Source organism: Canis lupus, chromosome 22 (assembly GCF_003254725.2).
Source record: "Canis lupus dingo isolate Sandy chromosome 22, ASM325472v2, whole genome shotgun sequence".
NCBI classification, from domain to species: domain Eukaryota; kingdom Metazoa; phylum Chordata; class Mammalia; order Carnivora; family Canidae; genus Canis; species Canis lupus.
This window is the reverse complement of record NC_064264.1, coordinates 29223679-29242775: the sequence shown is the minus strand read 5'-3', so window position 1 is coordinate 29242775 and position 19097 is coordinate 29223679. Positions and strand designations below refer to the sequence as shown.

Below are 19097 nucleotides of genomic sequence, written 5' to 3'. Positions count from 1 at the left end.
GGTACAAAAGTACAGGCGTGAAAGGGCACATGCACTCCAATGTTTATAGCAGCATTATCAACAGTAGCCAAATTATGGAAAGAACCCAAATGTCCATTGGCTGATGAATGGATAAAGAAGATGTGGTGTGCACGAGTGCACACACACATACACACACACACACACTGGAATATTACTCAGCCATCAAAAAATGAAATCTGGCCATTTGCAATGATATGGATGGAGCTAGAGTGTATTTTGCTAAGCGAAATAAGTGAATCAGAGAAACACAAATACTGTATGATTTCACTCATATGTAGAATTTAAGAAACAGTACAGATGAACATAGGAGAAGGGGGAAGAAAGACACAGAGAAGCAAACCATAAGAGACTCTTAATAATAGAGAACAAACTGAGTGCTGCTGGAAGGGGAGGTGGGTGGTGGGGGCTTGGCTAAATGGGTGAAGGGTATTAAGGAAGGCACTTGTGATGAGCACTGGGTGTTGTATGTAAGTGATGAATCACTGATTTCTACACCTGAAACCAATTTTACCATTTATTTTAACTAACCAGAATTTAAATAAAAACTTGAAATAAAAAGAAAAAGCAAGCTTTATATCCCAATCTTCTGGTTCAGAAAAAGACTTATACATTTGTGTAAAGGCCTTTGATCAGAATAATTGTTTAGTTAACCTCTGCTCCTCACTGAATAGCCCTGCTCTTATTACTTCTTTCCACAGACTTGAACTGATAGACTGCGGTCAAATTCAGCAACAGACCTGCTTTTTAACACATGCACCCCTACAAACAGTTCTTTCCACAAAATCTATAGGACTGTGTCCATGGCAAGCATGAGGAATAGGGAGTGGTTTTCTTTCCTGGAAACATTGCCACTGCTCAAAGACTCCCTGAGTTAGTGAGGTCCTATAAGTTTTTCCCATTTAGTACTATAAGCTAGTGAAAGAGATTTTGTTGTCACTAAGGAGTTGTACCAGATGGAGCTAACTTCCAGCTCATGAATGGTAACCTCACCCCTCCTTACTTTTTTCTTTTGGTTGAAATGGATTTCCTTTATTCGTATCCATTGGATTGATACCATTCAATGGATCCATATCCATTGAATACTGCCAGAAAAGTGGTTACCATTTATCAAAGTTATGTGCCAGTAACTATAACAGGGAATTCTTAGGTGTACATTTCAAAAATTGCTGAGATAGGTGCCATTACTACTCTTTTCTAATGAGAAATGGAGCCTCAGAGATCGTTACTAGAAGCCTAGCACAATGTCTCATACCCTGTAGGTGGGTTGAACCAAGAATGAAGCACAAATCTGTCAGAATCCAAAGCCTACTTTCTTTTCACTGGGATTTAGGTTACATCAGGACAACTGTACATTTCTTGTCTACCCTGCTTTCTAAAGTATTGTGTTTGCTATTAAAATAACAAGGTGCTGCGTACTAATTGCTATGTATGTATTCAGCCTGGCTGAAGTTCACAAATGATTCAGAATATTTTATTAAGTATAGCTGAGCTTATTTTGTGCGGGTTTGGGAAGGATAGTGGTTTGTAAATTTGGATAGTTGACACCTGCAGTAATATCTCCATTGTATTGGTTTTTTAACAGCTGTGGCTCTTACATGTCTATATGTGGACAGAGACTCTAGTATGTTGAATGCATACTTTAGGGAATTGCATGCCATTTAATTAAAGCATGGTTAGTTGTAGTTTTTCTGATTCTTAGCTTCATATAGACAAGAATGCAGTTTATGATAAACCATCGGGCTGCTTGTTCTAAGAAGACTAATAAATTGAAAACGCCATTACTTGCAAATACTAAGTAGCAATTTTATTACAGGAGACAATGACTCATGTCATCATCTTTTTTTTCCCTGTGGCCCAGAGTCACAGTGTGCAAGAGTGTTTGAAACAAAACAATGTGAATTCCTCTTTCACTTTATTTTATGTGTCAAAAGATCACTGCATACATTTCCTATGCCATTATGTCCCCTATCACTGGGCTGAGAAGGACAAATTCATGGAAGTGTGAAAGCATAGAGCTCATGCCAATTTTCATAGTGTTAATGAGTAAAGACTGCACCTCTTTTCCCCTTGTAGGGTATAAAGCATGTGGATCATTTTGGCTTTATCTGTCGGGAGTCACCAGAGCCTGGACTGAGCCTTTATATCTGTTATGTGTTCCAGTGTGCCAGCGAATCTCTGGTAAGTGGTATGATTCTTGTCTGCATGCTCCTGCCCGCACATCCGGTTGACAGGAGACTTGTCTTTTATGAACCCAAGCCTCACAGAACTGCCACCAGTGGAAAAAGAAGAGGGCATCTAGAAACAGATTTCTGTTCATTAAAGCAGCAGTAGAAAAACAAAAATTGTCATGGTAATCATTATTATTTTTTATTTTTTGTCATGGTAATTTTTAAACCCAGATACTTTCTTGAGTTTAATAAATCAAGTCATGTCATCAGGACTGTTTTTAAAAGGTAGGAAAAGACTAATGATAGGAGAAGAGCTGTTATTTTTTCCATTGCTCATGTCAGATAATAAGGAAGATTACTGATCTCTTATTCTCTGAATTATTATAACATCTCAGAGGAGGTAATGTTTACATCAGCAGAGCAGAGAAGGATTTTGTTTTCTTTATTTCATTAGCCACTGTTCTCATTTTTTAAAAAACTTTATTTTTTAATTGTCTTGTTTTTGCTTTCATTTTCTCTCTTTGGAATGTGAAAGTTGATTCTTCTTTCAAACACCCTCCCTCTACTCCCTCCACCTGCCTCTTTATGGCAGCAGTTGGAGTTAAAGAAAAATTTAAGGCAAATTTAGAAAAGCATGTGAATGACAAAACATATTTTGATATTTTTCCTTAAAATTTTTTACTTTTTCTTCCACTTGTAATATGTCTCCTAACCATTTTAACACAAACCCTTAGGTCTATCACCATAGCTTGAAGAAAAATATTTTCTTAGACATATAACCCTCCTGTAAGCATTTTTCCTGGGGAAACACACACCACTTAGACATAGACAACAAGCCAGGCAACATTCTTCTCACTTCTTTGGTGCATGTTGCTGTCATTTCTGCTCAACTCTGGCCTTCCATAGTCCCCGTGTAGAAGGAATACTGAGGTATAGGAATAATGAAGAAATGAGAGTGAAATGGTACAAAAGCACTTTCTGCCTGGGACCCTCTGGACCTCAATTTGTTTCTCTGGGGATTATAGCACTCCCATCACTAACAGTTTCTTACTCAAGAGAGTTCCATTTGCATTTCATTCTCATGCTCATAACCATACCTAGGATAAATCCACATGTTGAGATCCAGGTGACCATGGTATAACAGGCACAGTTCAGGATTCAAGATAGGAATTTGAGAGTTGCCATTATGTAAATGGTAGTTGAAGGCCTGAGAGCAGATGAGCACCTGCAGGGAGAGAGAGAAAGCCAAAGAGAAGCAGCAATGCATCACTGGAAAGTGCCAACCGAGTAAAACGTAGGAAGAAAATAATGTCCGGAGAAACTGCTGCCCCGCTGCCCGCTCACCCCTCACTCCCTTCTTCTTTCTTCCCTCTTCCTTGCTAAGGCTGGTTCTTCCACGTTCTGGATCCCTGATTCTTCTACTTTTCCAAAACCTGTTCTTTATTCCATGTTTTATTTTGGCATCTCCATTTCCCCAGCTTCCCAGTTTAGAAATCATAACACATTCTCCTTCACCTTCTATATATCCAGTTATTTGCCAAATCCTGTTAACATAAAGATAGAAAGGTTTCTTATCCATTTCTCATTCTTTCCCCTCTCTGCCTGATTCTGGGCATTCACCTTCCTTGCTTGGACTATCACACTAGTGTCCGAACTAGTTTCCCTGCCACTAGCTTAATCTGTCATCATGCTATAGCCATATGATGTTTCTCACAAAATTTCCAGGAACCAGTTAATGCCTCCTTGTTAAGAGACAAAGTCTAGATTGTCTGGCATGGCAGAAGGACCTTCCTCCTTCTCTGGTCCCCACCAGAATGCCTCTCCTTTTCATCACTGTGTCCTCCCACAGGCTGTCCCATCTCTTTAGCTGGTCTCTGGGCCAGAAAGCAGAGGCTGGTGTGATGATTGGTGTGATGTAGCTTTCGTTTGGTTTGCTACTGAAGCAGCAAATGGTTCATGCAGGGGACACATGGGATCAAGGATTTATATGAGTGGCTGAGGCTCACATAAGTACAGCTAAAGTTCTGAGATCACTGTTGGTTGTACAGAGTGAGGAGTCTGCTGTGTCAGAGGAGGCCAAAGCCAGGGCTCACACTTTTACATTGTTAGGCAGAGAATGTGGCCATTGGGTTTCATGGTCTGCCCTGCTGCAAAACAAAGGAGATTATGTCGTGTTTTCATTACCCATTTTTCACATTCTATTTTCTCCTGCCTCTTTGGATGTGAGGCAGGTCTGCCCTTGCTTTACTGTGACTTGAATCCCCTTCTTCTTTTCTATTTTGTTTTTGTATAAATCCTGGTGAAGCCTTTTTGGATGACTTTTTCTTTTTGGTGGGAATTGACTTCTTTTAGTTGCTTTGTTGTCAGTGCTCCTGCCCCATATTGTTCATAAGTCTCCAAAAGTTCCTATCAATCCCACTCTTATTTACATAGCATTCCAGTTCACTAGATTACTAATCCCACAAGGTCAGGACCATTCTTATTCTTGTCATATCCCTGCCCCCCAGTGTTTCTTAAGTGTGTATTTTGAGTGAGTGAGTGCAATACTCTTAAGGCAATCATTGTCTAGGTGCTGGTTTATTTCATTACTGTATAACCTGCACTAAGAGGAAGATCACATAAAACCTTTTTTTATTTTTAAGATTTTATTTATTTATTCATGAAAGACACAGAGGCAGAGACATAGAGGGAGAAGCAGGCTCCCTGTAGGGAGCCTAATGTAGGACTTGATCCCCGGACCCCAGGACCATAACCTGAGCCAAAGGCAGATGCTTAATCACTGAGCCACTCAGATACCCCTACATAAAAGTTTCTTATTCTCAGACTCTTAGAGGTTTTGTTTTGTTTGTAGGTTGGGTTCCTCCCCCCCCCAAACATGTAGAATAATTTTGTGAAACAGAGTCAGAGTAGAAGTTCTGGAAATGTGCTGTATTTTCCACCTTAAGAAGCTCTGTGACTAAGGCAACAGCCCAGTGTGGCTGAGAATGTCTTCCTTTTACATCGAAGCTGTATCAGAATCACCATTTTGGCACTTTTAGGAATAACAGGACTTTGCTAGAATCTTTTAAAACTTCTTGATTCTAGGGACGCTCAGCAGTTGGGTGTCTGCCTTCAGCTCAGGGTATGATCCCGGGGTCTGGGATCTAGTCCTACATTGGGCTCCTTGTGGGGAGCCTGCTTCTTGCTTTGCCAATGTCTCTGCCTCTCTCTCTCTCTCTCTCTCTCTTTCTCTGTATCTCTCATGAATACATAAGTAAAATACTAAAAAAAAAAAAAAAAAGAAAACAACTTGTTGATTCTAGTTTTTTTTTTTTCAGTAAGCATCTTAACTGAATAGTGGGGCATCAGAATTGCAAGCTAGAAGAAAAATTAGATATGATTTCCTGTATAAAAGAATATGGTTCAAGCAGATGACATATAGAACAAAACAAGAACAGTTAATTAAATATTATAGTCTAAGCAGTGATTGATGTGGCATGGCAGTTGTCATCATCTTGTAAGATGTCAACATCTTACTTTGTGTAAGACAAAGTACTACAAAACTACACATGCTGACTTATCTTCTCTGAGCAAAAAGAATACATAACCAGCATTTTCTTTTTTGTCTTTGTAATAGTTGCTGTGAATTGATAAACAGTGTAGTGTGTCCAAGGGTCTGGGGAGTTACACTCCAAGTTTAGATGCTCAGTATGCCTTCCTTCCTTCCTTTGTAAAATAGCTGTAGGTGGTTGGCTTCATCTTGTTTAACCAACCCTTGAGATTTGTGGAAAACAAAATTTTTACACTCTCCAAAATTGTTTCAAAAGATATGGGAAAAAAATGGAAATTGCTACTGATAGACAAAAAGTAAAACCCCACAGATGCAGACAATAGTATCAGGAAAGGTGTGAAAAAAAAAAAAAGGAAGGAAAAAAGACTCAGGCTCCCAAGACCCAGAATTCGTGTAGGGTTTAATAGTTTACATTTTCCTGGGAATTAAACTAGGTAATCCTGTGAAGTCCTTACATATTGTGTGATTGATAGACTTATTCCTAAGTGCCATAAAATACCTAAATTTGGTGCATAAATGTTTATGAGCATTATCTTCATTATGGATTTTCACCTTAATATTAGAAGTTGGCTTTCCTTATCCCACCTCATACTTATACTGGAAATTTAATTTTGCCTGATGGCAATGCTAAGAAAACTCTTGTTTGCACAAAACATTTATAATTTTAGAAGTCAAATAAATATTTTAATAATATTTGTGTCTGGAAGAAATTAGTAGCCACATATTAGATACCATTGAAATGGCCTCTTGTTTCATCTAGAAATAGAGAGGAAAACATGAAAATTCAATATTTCCATTGGAGGTCTTTATAAGATAATATTACTAAAATCAAATAATGAAACCATATGAAAGCTAAGCAGATAACTCATCCTTTTAGTGCCTTTAACAAATGAGAAACAAGAAAATAGAAATAAACATGTGCATAAGTAATTGAAATTGTTTTTGAATACATACATAACAAGGCAAATGAAATAAAGCTGCAAAGGCATTAAAATTAGACTTGTACTTTTATTTTCAAGAACTAGAAATCTTTATTTTTTAATTATAGTAAAAAGAACAGACTTTATGAATAACTCATTTTTATTTATGGTACAATGTGAAATTATTCATAAGCCTTTTAAAAACTTGGTAACACAGTAAAACATTACTGAATTAATGACTGGCTGCTGCTTAGTGTTTGATCTCTCCTTATAGTAATATTAGAAGAATAAAGTTTCATTTCAGGTTCTTTATACACTCAAATGCAGAAGTAGATTAAATCCTTTTAGTACATGTGCTGCCGAAGCGAGCACTAGATTAAATCCTTTAAATAATAGCTTATTCTTAAAGCAGGCTGAAAGGGGGAAAGCAAAGACTTTAAAAAGTGGTATTCACTATCAAAGCTAGCTTGAGTGAGGCCCTGGGTCCTCCACAGCTCTCTATGGCAGTTTGAGACTTTGATCTCAGTTCTCCAGTGTCTGGGAAAACCACAACTTACATTGATGATTTCATCACAGAGACATGGCCTGAAGTCAGTTTAGCAGTGCAGGAGGATGAGCTGATAGTTGACCCCAAAGAAGCAACCAGGAAATGAGACTGCTAGATTCACACTTCTTGATTGAGTCATTGGAAAGACTAGGGAGAAACCACATGGTAATTTTCAAACTGCTGACCTAATGGTGAGACCTAAGTGCTCCACAATATGATGTCACAACTTATTATCACAAATCAGAAGCGAAATGATAATAAATGAGCAGACGTAGAGGGAAGACCAGTAACCTTCACAGACTTCCCTCCACATTATTTCAATTGAACTCCTTTCCCTGCCACCCCGCCACCCCCCCAGGACTTTGCTGAAACCCATGCTTTATTTATTTTTACACTAAAAATGATCCAGAAGGATATATATGAGTTTTTTTTTAATTTTTATTTATTTATGATAGTCACAGAGAGAGAGAGAGAGAGAGAGAGGCAGAGACATAGGCAGAGGGAGAAGCAGGCTCCATGCACCGGGAGCCCGACGTGGGATTCGATCCCGGGTCTCCAGGATCGCGCCCTGGGCCAAAGGCAGGCGCCAAACCGCTGCGCCACCCAGGGACCCCTGATCCAGAAGGATAAAGTCAATAGGATACCTATTACCAAAAGTAAACATGAAACCTATTTTGTTGCTTTCTATATATTGCACACAGAACTTCCAAAGAAATATGATATACTACTTAATGAAACAAAGATCTGATTGTCAGTTAAACTGTCAGTGGCGGTGTAGCACTCAGAGGGATCTAAAAATAGCATTCAAGTAATCAGTGTTAGACACATGAAAATGGTCTTACTTTATCCAGCTTTCAATGATAGTATAAGTGAAGGTTTAACTTTACACTTCATATTTTCTCTCTACTAGCTTTGTAGTCGTCAAATTCCATTATTTATTATTTAGTTAGTTTCGGCAAAGTCTCCTTATTTCTGTTGGGCTTTTAATGTCTTACTGTGAAGGCAAACATTTATTAGAGACCTAAGTTTTATTTCTTCTTGTAGGTTGATGAGGTAATGCTGACTCTGAAACAGGCCTTCAGCACCGCAGCTGCCCTGCAGAGTGCCAAGACCCAGATTAAGCTGTGCGAGGCCTGCCCTATGCACTCTTTGCATAAACTCTGTGAAAGGATTGAAGGTACAGTAGAACTTGGTGAGGGCGGAGGAGGAGTTTGCTTTGGCATCTGGGAAGTGAGAAAGTCATTACTGTCAGTGAATGGGTCTTTGTTTCCAGGTGAAACCAGAGCTTGAAGAATCATTTCTCAGGTCTGATCACATTTGTGTTCTCAGTGTCTCTGAGGCACTTGGCTTTTTCCCTCCTCTTTATTTCTCTTTAATTTTTAATTTATTTTTTTGAAGGCAGACTCAAGGAAGGGAGTTGTATTTCCCACAGTTCTTCAGACTGCTCTGTACTTGGTGGGAACTGACCAAATATTTGTCGAATGGGTGAAGAGAGGCAAAAGCATCCCAGAATGTCAGCTGTTTAAGTCTCTTTTTATTCTCCTCTCACTTGATGATGTGTTCCTTTTCCCTAAAAGTATAGAACTGGGATGAGCCTCGTGAGGCTTTTGAGGAGTATTTGAAAATGACGGAGATAATGGATATGATATCATAAAGCAAGTTTTTAAAAAAGTGTTCTGAGGAGGGAGGAGGGGGAATGAGGAAGAGGTGACTCTGTGACTCACATTCCCTTTCTCATTACCTATTTTTTTTTTTTTTTTTTTATGATAGAGAGAGAGAGAGAGGCAGAGACATAGGCACAGGGAGAAGCAGGCTCCGTGCACCGGGAGCCCGATGTGGGATTCGATCCCGGGTCTCCAGGATCGCGCCCTGGGCCAAAGGCAGGCGCCAAACCGCTGCGTCACCCAGGGATCCCGTCTATTATTAACAAAAAAGGTTGAAAACTACTTCACAAGAGAAGAAACACAATTCAGTAAACACTTGTTAAGCATCTGCTTTGTGCCAAGCAGTGTGCTAGTCACTGGGAAGACAAATGATTGAGATGTGGATTATGCCTTCAGAAGCTTACCGTCTAGAGGGGAAGACAGGCATATGAGCTGGTTAATGCAATTTAGCATGATAGGTGTTATGATAGATGGGGAGAGTGCAAGTGGCAGGACACAGCAGAGAATGATCTCCTCATTGTAAATGCAAATTGTGATTTCTGTTCAGTAGACAGCAGGATCATAGACACAGGGCAAAATTGATGAACAGCAGGGTTTATTGAATATCCTTTCAACTGTGTGAACTAGGACTATTTAAATGTAATATCCAGATTTTAAAATTTCTGATTTACAGAATGCACATGATTTGCACATTTGTACCTTTACAAAAATGGAACATTCTTTGGTGTACAGTAAAGAGAACATTAGAAGTCTGTGGAGGAAATGCTGAATTGCTCAGGAATCAGTGTGGGTCAGTTTGCTATCCAAAGAGAGAAATATTCTTCCCACTTATCCTACTCAAAATGTACTCCAGATGTATCAAACCCCTCACTGTAAGCAAAATATTAAAGTTACTAATATAATAATATTGTTATGTCCATAAACAAGGAAGCCTTTATTAAGATACAAAAATGCAAAAACTGTTAAAAGAAGACATTGACAGATTTGACCTCATAAGAATTTATATTTTTTACATAACTATTTCCTTGGAAGTTAAATGAGGAGATAGCAGATTGGTAATCAGGATTTATTAGAACTCTTACTGTCTGAAAGAGAAAGATAAAACCACCAGTAGGAAATGTCACAATCCATATTAAAAAACACTCATATGAAAAGAAAATTAAAAGGTCCAGTAATAAAAATGAGAATATTCTCAAACTCACTAGATGTCAGAGACATGAAAATGAAACCAATAATATGATAGTCATCATATTAACTTGATGAAATTGTGGGGATATTGATATATTTATGTGAGGCTGTTGTGTAAATTGGTATCACCATTTTGAGGGATGGTTGATAGAAATTCATTAACCTACAATTACCCACCAGTTCCCTGTCATGATAAGAGAAACTCTTTTTTTTTTTTGAGAAACTCTTTTAATTTTTAAGATTTTATTTATTTATACAGGAGAGACACAAAGAGAGAGGCAGACACATAGGCAGAGGGAGAAGCAGGCTCCTCATGGGGAGCCTGATGCAGGATTCGATCCTGAGACTCTGGGATCATGATCTGAGCCAAAGGCAGACGCTCAACCACTGAGTCACCCAGATGCCCCAGAAACTCTTAATATAGGTTTACAAGGTGCCATTTTCAAGGTTGTATTGTTTTAAAATAAGGGAAAATTGTAAACAAGTGTCTCAATAGCATAACTGAAGTATGTTCCTACAATGGAATAATTAATAGGAACGGATTTCAACTGTGTATCAACTTGGATACATCTTAAAATTATATGATTGAGTGAAATGATAATTTGCTGAATAATACATACACTTTACTATATCTGGAAAAAATGAATACTATCTTATGTTTAATTTTTTTAAAGATTTTTATTTATTTAATAGAGAGAGAGAGCAGAAGCAGGGGGGATGGCAGGCAGAGGGAGATGGAGAAGCAGGTTCCCCGCCAAGCATGGAGACTGATGCAGGACTTGATCCCAGGACCCTGGGATCATGACCTGAGCTGAAGGCAGGCACTTGAGCCACCCAGGTACCCCCTGTATTTCATTTTTAAAGAACTTTGAATACGTTCTACTTTTAGATTTACAGGAAAGTTGCAGAGAGTTTCCAAATGTTCATCCCCCATCCTCCCCAGTTGTTAACATCTCACTGGGCTATATAGCCCAGTGCAGTGTTCAGAATAGGAAATTAGTATTGGCACACCATTATTATCCAAACTAAACATTTCATTTGATCTTCACCAGTTGTTTCATTCATGTTCTTTATTGTTTCAGGATCCTAGGCAGGATTCCAGCTTGTGTGTAATTGTTACTTTACCCTGGTCTCCTGCAGTCTGTAGCTCCCCCTAAGTCTTTCGTTGTCTTCCATGACCTTGACATCCCCCCATGAGCATCTCTGTTACTTTGCTGGATGTCCCTCGGTTCAGCCTGTGTGATGTTATCTCACATTTGGCCTAAGGGCACCCCTCCCCAGCAAGAGCACTATAGAAATGGTGCGGCTTCTTCTCAGTGAATCCTGTCATGGGGCTCATGGTGTTGAGGAGTGTATTACTGATCATGCTGGCCTTATCACCTGGTCAAGGTGGTCTCAGCAATTTCCCATTATAAAATTACTACTCTTCCCCCTGGAGCCAACACATATTTTAGGGAAGATACTTTGAATCTATACAAATCTGTCTCTTTTGCCTTTGCTCACTGATTCTAGTATCTATCAAAGGCCAATTTAGCTCTATCTATAATATTCTCATATTAAAAAATATATAGGATTTATATTGCTTGGGTAATAAAATATAAAGCAAATACATACACACAGTGTTATCTTAGAAGAAAATAACTTTTTGCTTTTAAAAATTTTTATAAAGCCAGAAGTATTTTCATGGAAAATTTTTTGCCCAAGGACTTGATATAAATTATGTGTAAGACCTTGATAGATATAAAGATGACAGGATATAAAGAGATAAACAATTTTGTGGTAGAATAATGACACTAATTATGTCACTAAGTACTATTGCTATTTTTTCAAATTTTGTTACCATGGAACAGGACCTACATGAGGAAGAGAGATTCCTGTTTATACTGTAGTTCTGTCTTTTGATAATATTAATAGTAAATTAGTATTAGGTCATGTTTTAAGCTTAGAGATTTTGGCTGATTGCTAGTATTCACCTATGAGTTTCTACGGTGTCTATGCTTGTTTGAATACTGAATGGTACCTGGTTATGCTGCTGATTGGTGTCTTTTAGAAACTTCTGGTTAATAATTCTGACTTCAAGATAACCGATGCGGGGGGGGGGAGGCGTTGGTTTTGGTAAGGGTTCCCTCTGGCTTTAATCATTTTGTGGTAGCGTTCCAAGGTTTGTTATAGGCAGGGACACATCTCCTGGAGAAGATTTAACTTCAGAGTCTGCTGACAGAGGGACAAGCTGTAACATGATATATGCATTTTGATCTCTGCAGCTACACTCTCTTTAATACTTATTCCCATAATTTTCTACAGGTCTCTACCCTCCGAGAGCCAAGCTGGTAATACAGAGGCATCTCTCATCACTGACAGATAATGAGCAAGCAGACATCTTTGAGCGAGTTCAGGTAACATGATTTATAGTTCTCACAAATAAGATATAAGAAATGAGAATTGGATCCTATTTTTATAAGTTTTTTTCCCACTCCTCTCTCTGAAGTTAAAGATATATATCCTTTTGTACTATATATGATAGTAACTAGAATACCACTGTTACTCTTGCTTCTAAGAGCAGTGAAACACTTAGCTTTTTTTATGTCTGTCTGCCAGACGCATAAAACCAAGTGGGAATACAATAAAATGAGAGAAGCTGTGTTGTATACTGTGTTCTTGGTTTGACTGTTGGACAGAAAATGAAGCCAGTCAGTGACCAGGAGGAGAATGAGCTTGTGATTTTACATTTGAGGCAGCTGTGTGAAGCCAAGCAGAGGACACACATTCACATTGGAGAAGGCCCATCGGTGAGAAGATGTTTTTTTTTCCTTGACCTAATTTTGTTTTGTTTATATATTTAGTGAGAATATCACAGAAGATGTGAAAGAAGTTTCTTTTCTTTGTGTTCTCACCTTTAGGGTTAAAGTTCTATTATTTATTTTTCAGCATCTTAGTTTTATAGGAGGTTTTAGCATTGGGTTTTAGCATTGAGTTTTCAAATGTGAAAAAAATGGGTTTTTGGTATAAAAACAGTAATAACATGCTCATGATTTGGAATGAACTTTTTTTTTGGTGATATTGGTCCATTTTATTTCAAATTCATATGTACATTTTATTTCATTACAAGTTTACACAACCTTGAACGGTAAACAGCAGACACTCAAAGAAGCAGTAGTATTTTGGAAACAGCCATTTTAGCTGCAAAGGAAGGTCTGATATTTTTGAGTCTATGATTGAGAACATGTTTCCAGCTGCATATAGATAAAGCAAGACACCAGCAACAGCCCTGTAAGGAGATGATGACATAGTTACTTCTCGATAACACAAAATCAGGAACAAGTTACATATCACTTTATTAGTGATTCCTGAATTGTATTCATTGAACATGCTCTTCTAGAGAACCTCCTGTGAGCCAAGCTGTGTGACAATGGTGAACAAAAAAGAAATGAATGAATCCTCCAGGGAAGAGCTCAAATATTGGAAAGGGAAATGCAAACAGATAAATGGACACATAGAATAGGCAAAAATGTGGCTTCTTAAAAGAATGCGCAGTGAGCCCAAAAGTAGGTATATCTTTGCTTTAGAGCTAGAGTACAGAGTAAGAATAGAGGGAAGAATTCAAGAATTTAAGAGAAAGAAATTTTTGGGAGGAGGGAGTGGGAATGAAGTTTTAGGGGAGATAGTTTTCTTTCCTGCTAGTAGTAGGATTTTCCCTCCCTCCCTCCCCGTTTCCTTTCTTCCTTTCATTTATTCATCTGATATTTACTGAGCAGCTACTGTGTCAAGCACTGTAAGCATTGTGCTAAGTACCAATACAATTTCCCTGTTTTAGTCATGTTCTTTGCCTGAAAGCCTGAGAAGAATGTCCTCCCCATCCTTTATCCACAGCTGAGCCCAGTCCAGCCCACATCCATGTTCATTGCTTTTTTTCCTTTCTTGATGAGGTCATATTTCTTTTTATCAGTAACGTCTTAGATGGCCCCATGGAACCAATTCTTATGTGGACCTCTGATTACCTTCTGTGTGGACTGTACTGATTATCTGGTCTGGTCCCTCAGCTTCTGATTTCCCTATCCTTCAGGTGATTTTTGAATACTCCTTTCAGATAAATCTTCCCCCAAACATTACTTTCACAGTGACACCCCTCTGCTTATAAATTCTGATCAGTGATTCATCCTTTTAAGAGTTTCATCTCCAGCCTCACTTTCCAAGTTAACCATCCACTACTTTTCTTTTAGTCCCACACCTGCACCTACTCCCTTTCCCATGAACATTGGTCTTTATTATTTTGCTAACGTCATCCCCAGTGCTGAGACTGTCTCCGCCCCGATTAAAAAAAAAAAGATTTATTTATTTATTTATTCATGATAGACATAGAGAGAGAGAGGCAGAGACACAGGAGGAGGGAGAAGCAGGCTCCATGCCGGGAGCCCGACGCGGGACTCGATCCCGGGACTCCAGGATCACGCCCTAGGCCAAAGGCAGGCGCCAAACCGCTGAGCCACCCAGGGATCCCCTCCACCCCCATTTTTTATGCCTATGGAATCTTGTCTATTTTTTATTCCTCACCTCTGAGACCCACAACCAACCTTTTTACTCCTGAGACCCACAGCCAAGTTTTAGGCTTACAGATTTTTTGATGCATGTTGTTTTGTGTTACCTTTTAATGTGAATATATTCCCTTCTCAAACAGATAATAAATTTTCTCTCTTGGAAATTTTCTAGCACTACCAACCATGTATTGATACACATAGTTGCTTTTTAATACAATAGGAGGAAAGAGAAAGAACCTAATATATTAGACATACTGTAGATTCTCATACAGTTTAGTACTATCAGTGAGTACTTATTTTCTGTGTTTTCCTTGGTAATTTGGATAAAAATATGCAGCTTGGAGATGGATGGTTATAGTTGTTAATCAAAATAGCAGTAAAAATTGACATCTTGAGTTTAATTTTTGTTCAATGCAGCAGGAATATATTAGCAGAAAGGAAAGGCAGAAAGAAAGGAACTTCTGTGTTTTTTATTACTTATAATATTAAAAAATAAACTCCTGTCCTTATAATCTCTATGCTCACAGTGTGGAACCTAAATTATTACTCCTTAATAGAGCTACAAAAGAATTCTTGTGCTTTTTAATGGCTTAGTCAAGCCCATTTTTAAAGCCTCATTTAACCTTGAGTGTTTCCAAACTAAAATTTATCTGTTTTTCTTTCTATAGACTATTTCAAATAGTACAATCCCGGAAAATGCAACAAGCAGTGGAAGGTTCAAACTTGACATTCTGAAAAATAAAGCTAAGAGATCTTTAACTAGCTCCCTGGAAAATATCTTCTCAAGGGTAAGATTAAACTGAGACTCTTAATTAGATATTAACATCTGTGTTTGCTAACTACTCTACTTCACTCTTAACTGGCTCACAGAAAATTTCTTTTAAAACCCAACAACAAACTACTAAGATAACTTTAATTAGGTAGCTTATTTAAAGTAACCTCATGATTTATTCTGGTGCCTCGTATCTAAGTTTAAGCAAGAGATTTAGTAGTAGAGATATGTGTATAAGAAAGGGGAAATAGAATATTGATACCCAATATTATAATATCTTATTATCGTTTGCCACATAAAGTAGCTTTCATTTTGCTATTATTAGGAGCTGTCAGGAACTCTGGAAATAGTATAAATTAGTAGGAATTGATGTATTCCATTTATTTTATTGGGTATTTTATTTTAGAATCAAGATGATTTCTCTTTCCATTTCTCTCTTCCTGAATAATTCACTCATAAAGCTGTTAGATGAGACCAGGCAAGGTAGATGTCTTAGAGCTGGAGGGTGGGGGACCCACAGTGTCTCAGAGCAGGGAGACAGAACTGAATGAGGTACTGTGTGTGGGGAAATCTAGACTGTGATGAGGAGGGGATCTGTTTAGGAGGGCAACCTAGTTCAGGAAGTCAGAGCGTGAGCCAGCAAGGAGGCCAGTCCTGCAGAAGGGTGGGCCAGCATAGGTTGTCAAAACCACAGTGAGTGGAGGGGAGAAGGCATTCAAGGTGCCTATTACAAGGAGTTAGAGTCCTTGAGCAGGGTGAGGATGGTGTTGTTTGTGTGGATGGCAGCCCCAATGTGAGATGTTGGAACCTGAGTAGGATGAAGAGTGTCTGTGAGGTGACAGTTGTGGAGACTTTTACACACAGGGGACTGGTCAAATATGTAATTGTATTAAGGATTTGGGAAAAGGGAATTACAAATATGAAGAGGGAAGAAATTATAATAAAATCCTTTGTTGTTGGATTCAACTCAGAGGTAACAGTATGGAATCCTGATTATCTATCTACGTACTTTTGAATTTATTTTTAATATATTTAAATTTATTTTTAAGTATATATATTAAAGTGTGTGTGTGTGTGTGTGTGTGTGTAAATGTGCATATGGTCCCTGGCTCTGTCCACTGATAAGAGCTGGGAACAGCTTTTCTGCAAATACCAGAGAATAAATTAAGCTTGGTTGAATGACACCAAGCATCCAGATTTTGGTTTCTGTATATCATTCCACAAGAAGGAACCAGGATCCGGGGAGAAATGACTGATTCCAAGACTGTAGGGGAAAGTACAGTATAAGCTTGGAGCGTGTTGATGCTCTAGATAGTAAGGGAGTGCTCAGAGAAGCAGAGAAAGATGGCGGTATGTCATATAGACCTTGAAGGGCTTCCATTGTTGACATCCGAGGCAATGTAAACAAGATAAATGATGGTAAAGGATTATCACCTATTATTTAAATAGGAGTTGATGAAACTACTCTGATATGAAAAATGAATGAATATCTTGAAAGTTTGTTCATGATCAGGATATTTACTGGATTTAATTAATACTTATTAATTACAAAAAGGAAAGTAGTACCTTTACAATGGAGAAGGCTGACAGATACCACCTCAATCAGGTGATCAAATGAGACATCTTCATCAATGGGACAAATTGAAATCTTGTGCCACTTGATAACAGAGAATACAGAACTTCTGTGGTATTCTTGCCAAAGGGGAAGTCCCTGAATTGAATCATGAGGTAGCATCCACAAACCCACTTTGAGGTACAGTCTACAAAATAACTAGCCTGCTGTCTTCAGAAATATCAGGGTCAAGAAAGTTAAGTACAGTAGAACTTTAGAGCAGAACCTTTGACTAGAGGTGTTCTTATTTTTTTTTTTTCCAGAACTCAAAATAGGTATTTCTCTTAATGGTTTGAAATTCTTCTGACTCTAACAAAGCCTTGTAGGAAGCATCATCAGCTCTGAATACTATTATCAGCAGAAGACAGAATATAGGAAAAGAGAAATCTAGGAGATTTATCAGAAGTATGTTAATGCCACATTTCATAAAATTTTCCTGTCCTTTTTTTTCTTTAGCATTTATAAATTACTTGTGTTCCTTCTTTCTCTCTCCTTCCTTTCTCACTCTTTCCTTCCCCCTTCCCCTCCATCCTTCCCTTCTCTTCCATAGTATTTAGTGAGAATTTAGTAGAAAGGCCATTTAAGTAAGTGGTTGGGGGACCAGAATTGAAGACCTGTCCATAATAGATCTCCTATTTATGATCTTGAACAAATTATTTACCTTTTTGAAGCTAGTTTTCCCATTTGTGAAATGTGTACACCGATAGCGAGTTTACCTCACATTACAATGAGGATGAACTGTCAGTCTGTTAGGAAAATATCCCACATGGCACAAACAGTGTTAAGCTCTGAAACCTCTGTCCTCTACAAAATGACCATAGGGGGCTTAGGCTGTTACTCTCCTTCTCCCCATTTAGTACCTTGGCATTCCGTACAGTGCTTGCATGGCTGGCTTTGAAGTGCCGCTCGCGTAGCCTTGAGTGGCTGCGATGACTCTTTCAGCAAGGGCACAGCTCATCTATTTTGGTCAAGGCAGATACTGGAGCTTGCATGCCCTGCGGTGCTGCCAAGTGCCATAAATTATGTGACCTAACAAGATCTTGCTTGCATCATATGCAACAGAATGGACTTAAGGGGAAGGTTGGCAGCTACTCGTGTTGTGTTAAAGGTTACATAGAAAAGGAGTTTTGTGTACTTCTAAAACTGGTTAGTTTATCTCTTTCTTTCTGAGTTATATAGTGGAAAATTGACACTCTAGTCATAGAGTTTGACTCATAATTGCTGCCAGTTTTAAATGTCAAGACGGCTTATTTAACTGACTATAGTTGTTTATGAAATAGGATCTGTTTTTAAAATGCTTAGAAGCTCAGCTCATTAACAATTAAAAAGTAGGTCCAAGGGAAAAGGCTTGACACATGTATTACCAAATCATCATATAGTTAAACTGAAAAAGCTGTCTGCTCAAAGGTGAAAAGAGTCTTATGTTCTAGCTGTTTGTCTTGCTCTTTCTAAAGTCAGAGTTTTCCAAAAGGAAAATATTAATTAATATTTCCAAAAGAGGAATACTTGCTAATATAAAGTATGCATCATTGGCGAACAGCCCTCATCTCATGCTTCCCTCAGAGTACTTACTATCCATTGTCCTTCCTTGTTGAAATATGTGAATTAATGACCATAATAGAGTATAATTTTAAAGTAAGTTTGTTTCTTTTTGTGCACACTCACACAGACACATAAAAACATATGGATAAAACACTTCTGTGAGTAAAATGTGTGATTTAGGTGCATTTCTAATAACGGAAATGATTTGATAGCTGACTGACTAGTTTCTTGATTGTGACCAAATAACCTGTTGTAAGATAAGCAGGCAGGTTGGCGTGGAAGTAGCAGCTAAGAAAATGGGAAAAAGCAACCTGGTCATTACAATTTTCCTCATGGCCATACACATGAACTGAATCACTTATCAGCCACAAATATAGTTTCTTACTGGAAGTATTTCCTGCTACACATCGAACTGAAGAACTGAAAGAATCTTTATTAGGTTCTAGGACATTTGCAAAATTACCAGCATCAGCTACTTAGTTTTATTAGCAATTCCACTTTTCACAAAGCCCTATTTCTAGGAGATAACAGTGGGTACTAGCTCAGGAGCTTCACTGTTAAATTCAAAGTCCTGGGTT

The 19097-nt window shown here is 38.2% G+C and overlaps 1 protein-coding gene and 1 long non-coding RNA gene across 13 annotated transcripts in view; one reads left to right on the top strand and one right to left on the bottom strand.

Moving 5' to 3' along the window:
• LOC112655845 (uncharacterized) overlaps window positions 1-7550 on the bottom strand; it is a 48542-nt gene extending 40992 nt beyond the window's left edge. For both annotated transcript variants that reach the window (XR_003133911.3, XR_003133910.3), the window contains exons 1-2: window positions 7217-7550; window positions 3287-3414 (exon numbers count right to left, since the gene is read on the bottom strand). This is a non-coding gene — a long non-coding RNA (uncharacterized LOC112655845). The remainder of the gene's footprint in view (window positions 1-3286; window positions 3415-7216) is intronic.
• Window positions 1-19097, top strand: part of TBC1D4 (TBC1 domain family member 4) — a 181385-nt gene that overhangs the window by 119278 nt on the left and 43010 nt on the right. For all 11 annotated transcript variants that reach the window (XR_004808352.2, XR_004808351.2, XM_035704640.2 and 8 more), the window contains exons 4-8: window positions 2095-2199; window positions 8251-8383; window positions 12363-12454; window positions 12737-12847; window positions 15262-15381. Coding sequence is in view for 9 of the 11 variants with exons in the window: in XM_035704640.2 (XP_035560533.1) it covers window positions 2095-2199; window positions 8251-8383; window positions 12363-12454; window positions 12737-12847; window positions 15262-15381 (561 nt within the window). In the remaining 2 variants the exon portion in view is untranslated. The remainder of the gene's footprint in view (window positions 1-2094; window positions 2200-8250; window positions 8384-12362; window positions 12455-12736; window positions 12848-15261; window positions 15382-19097) is intronic.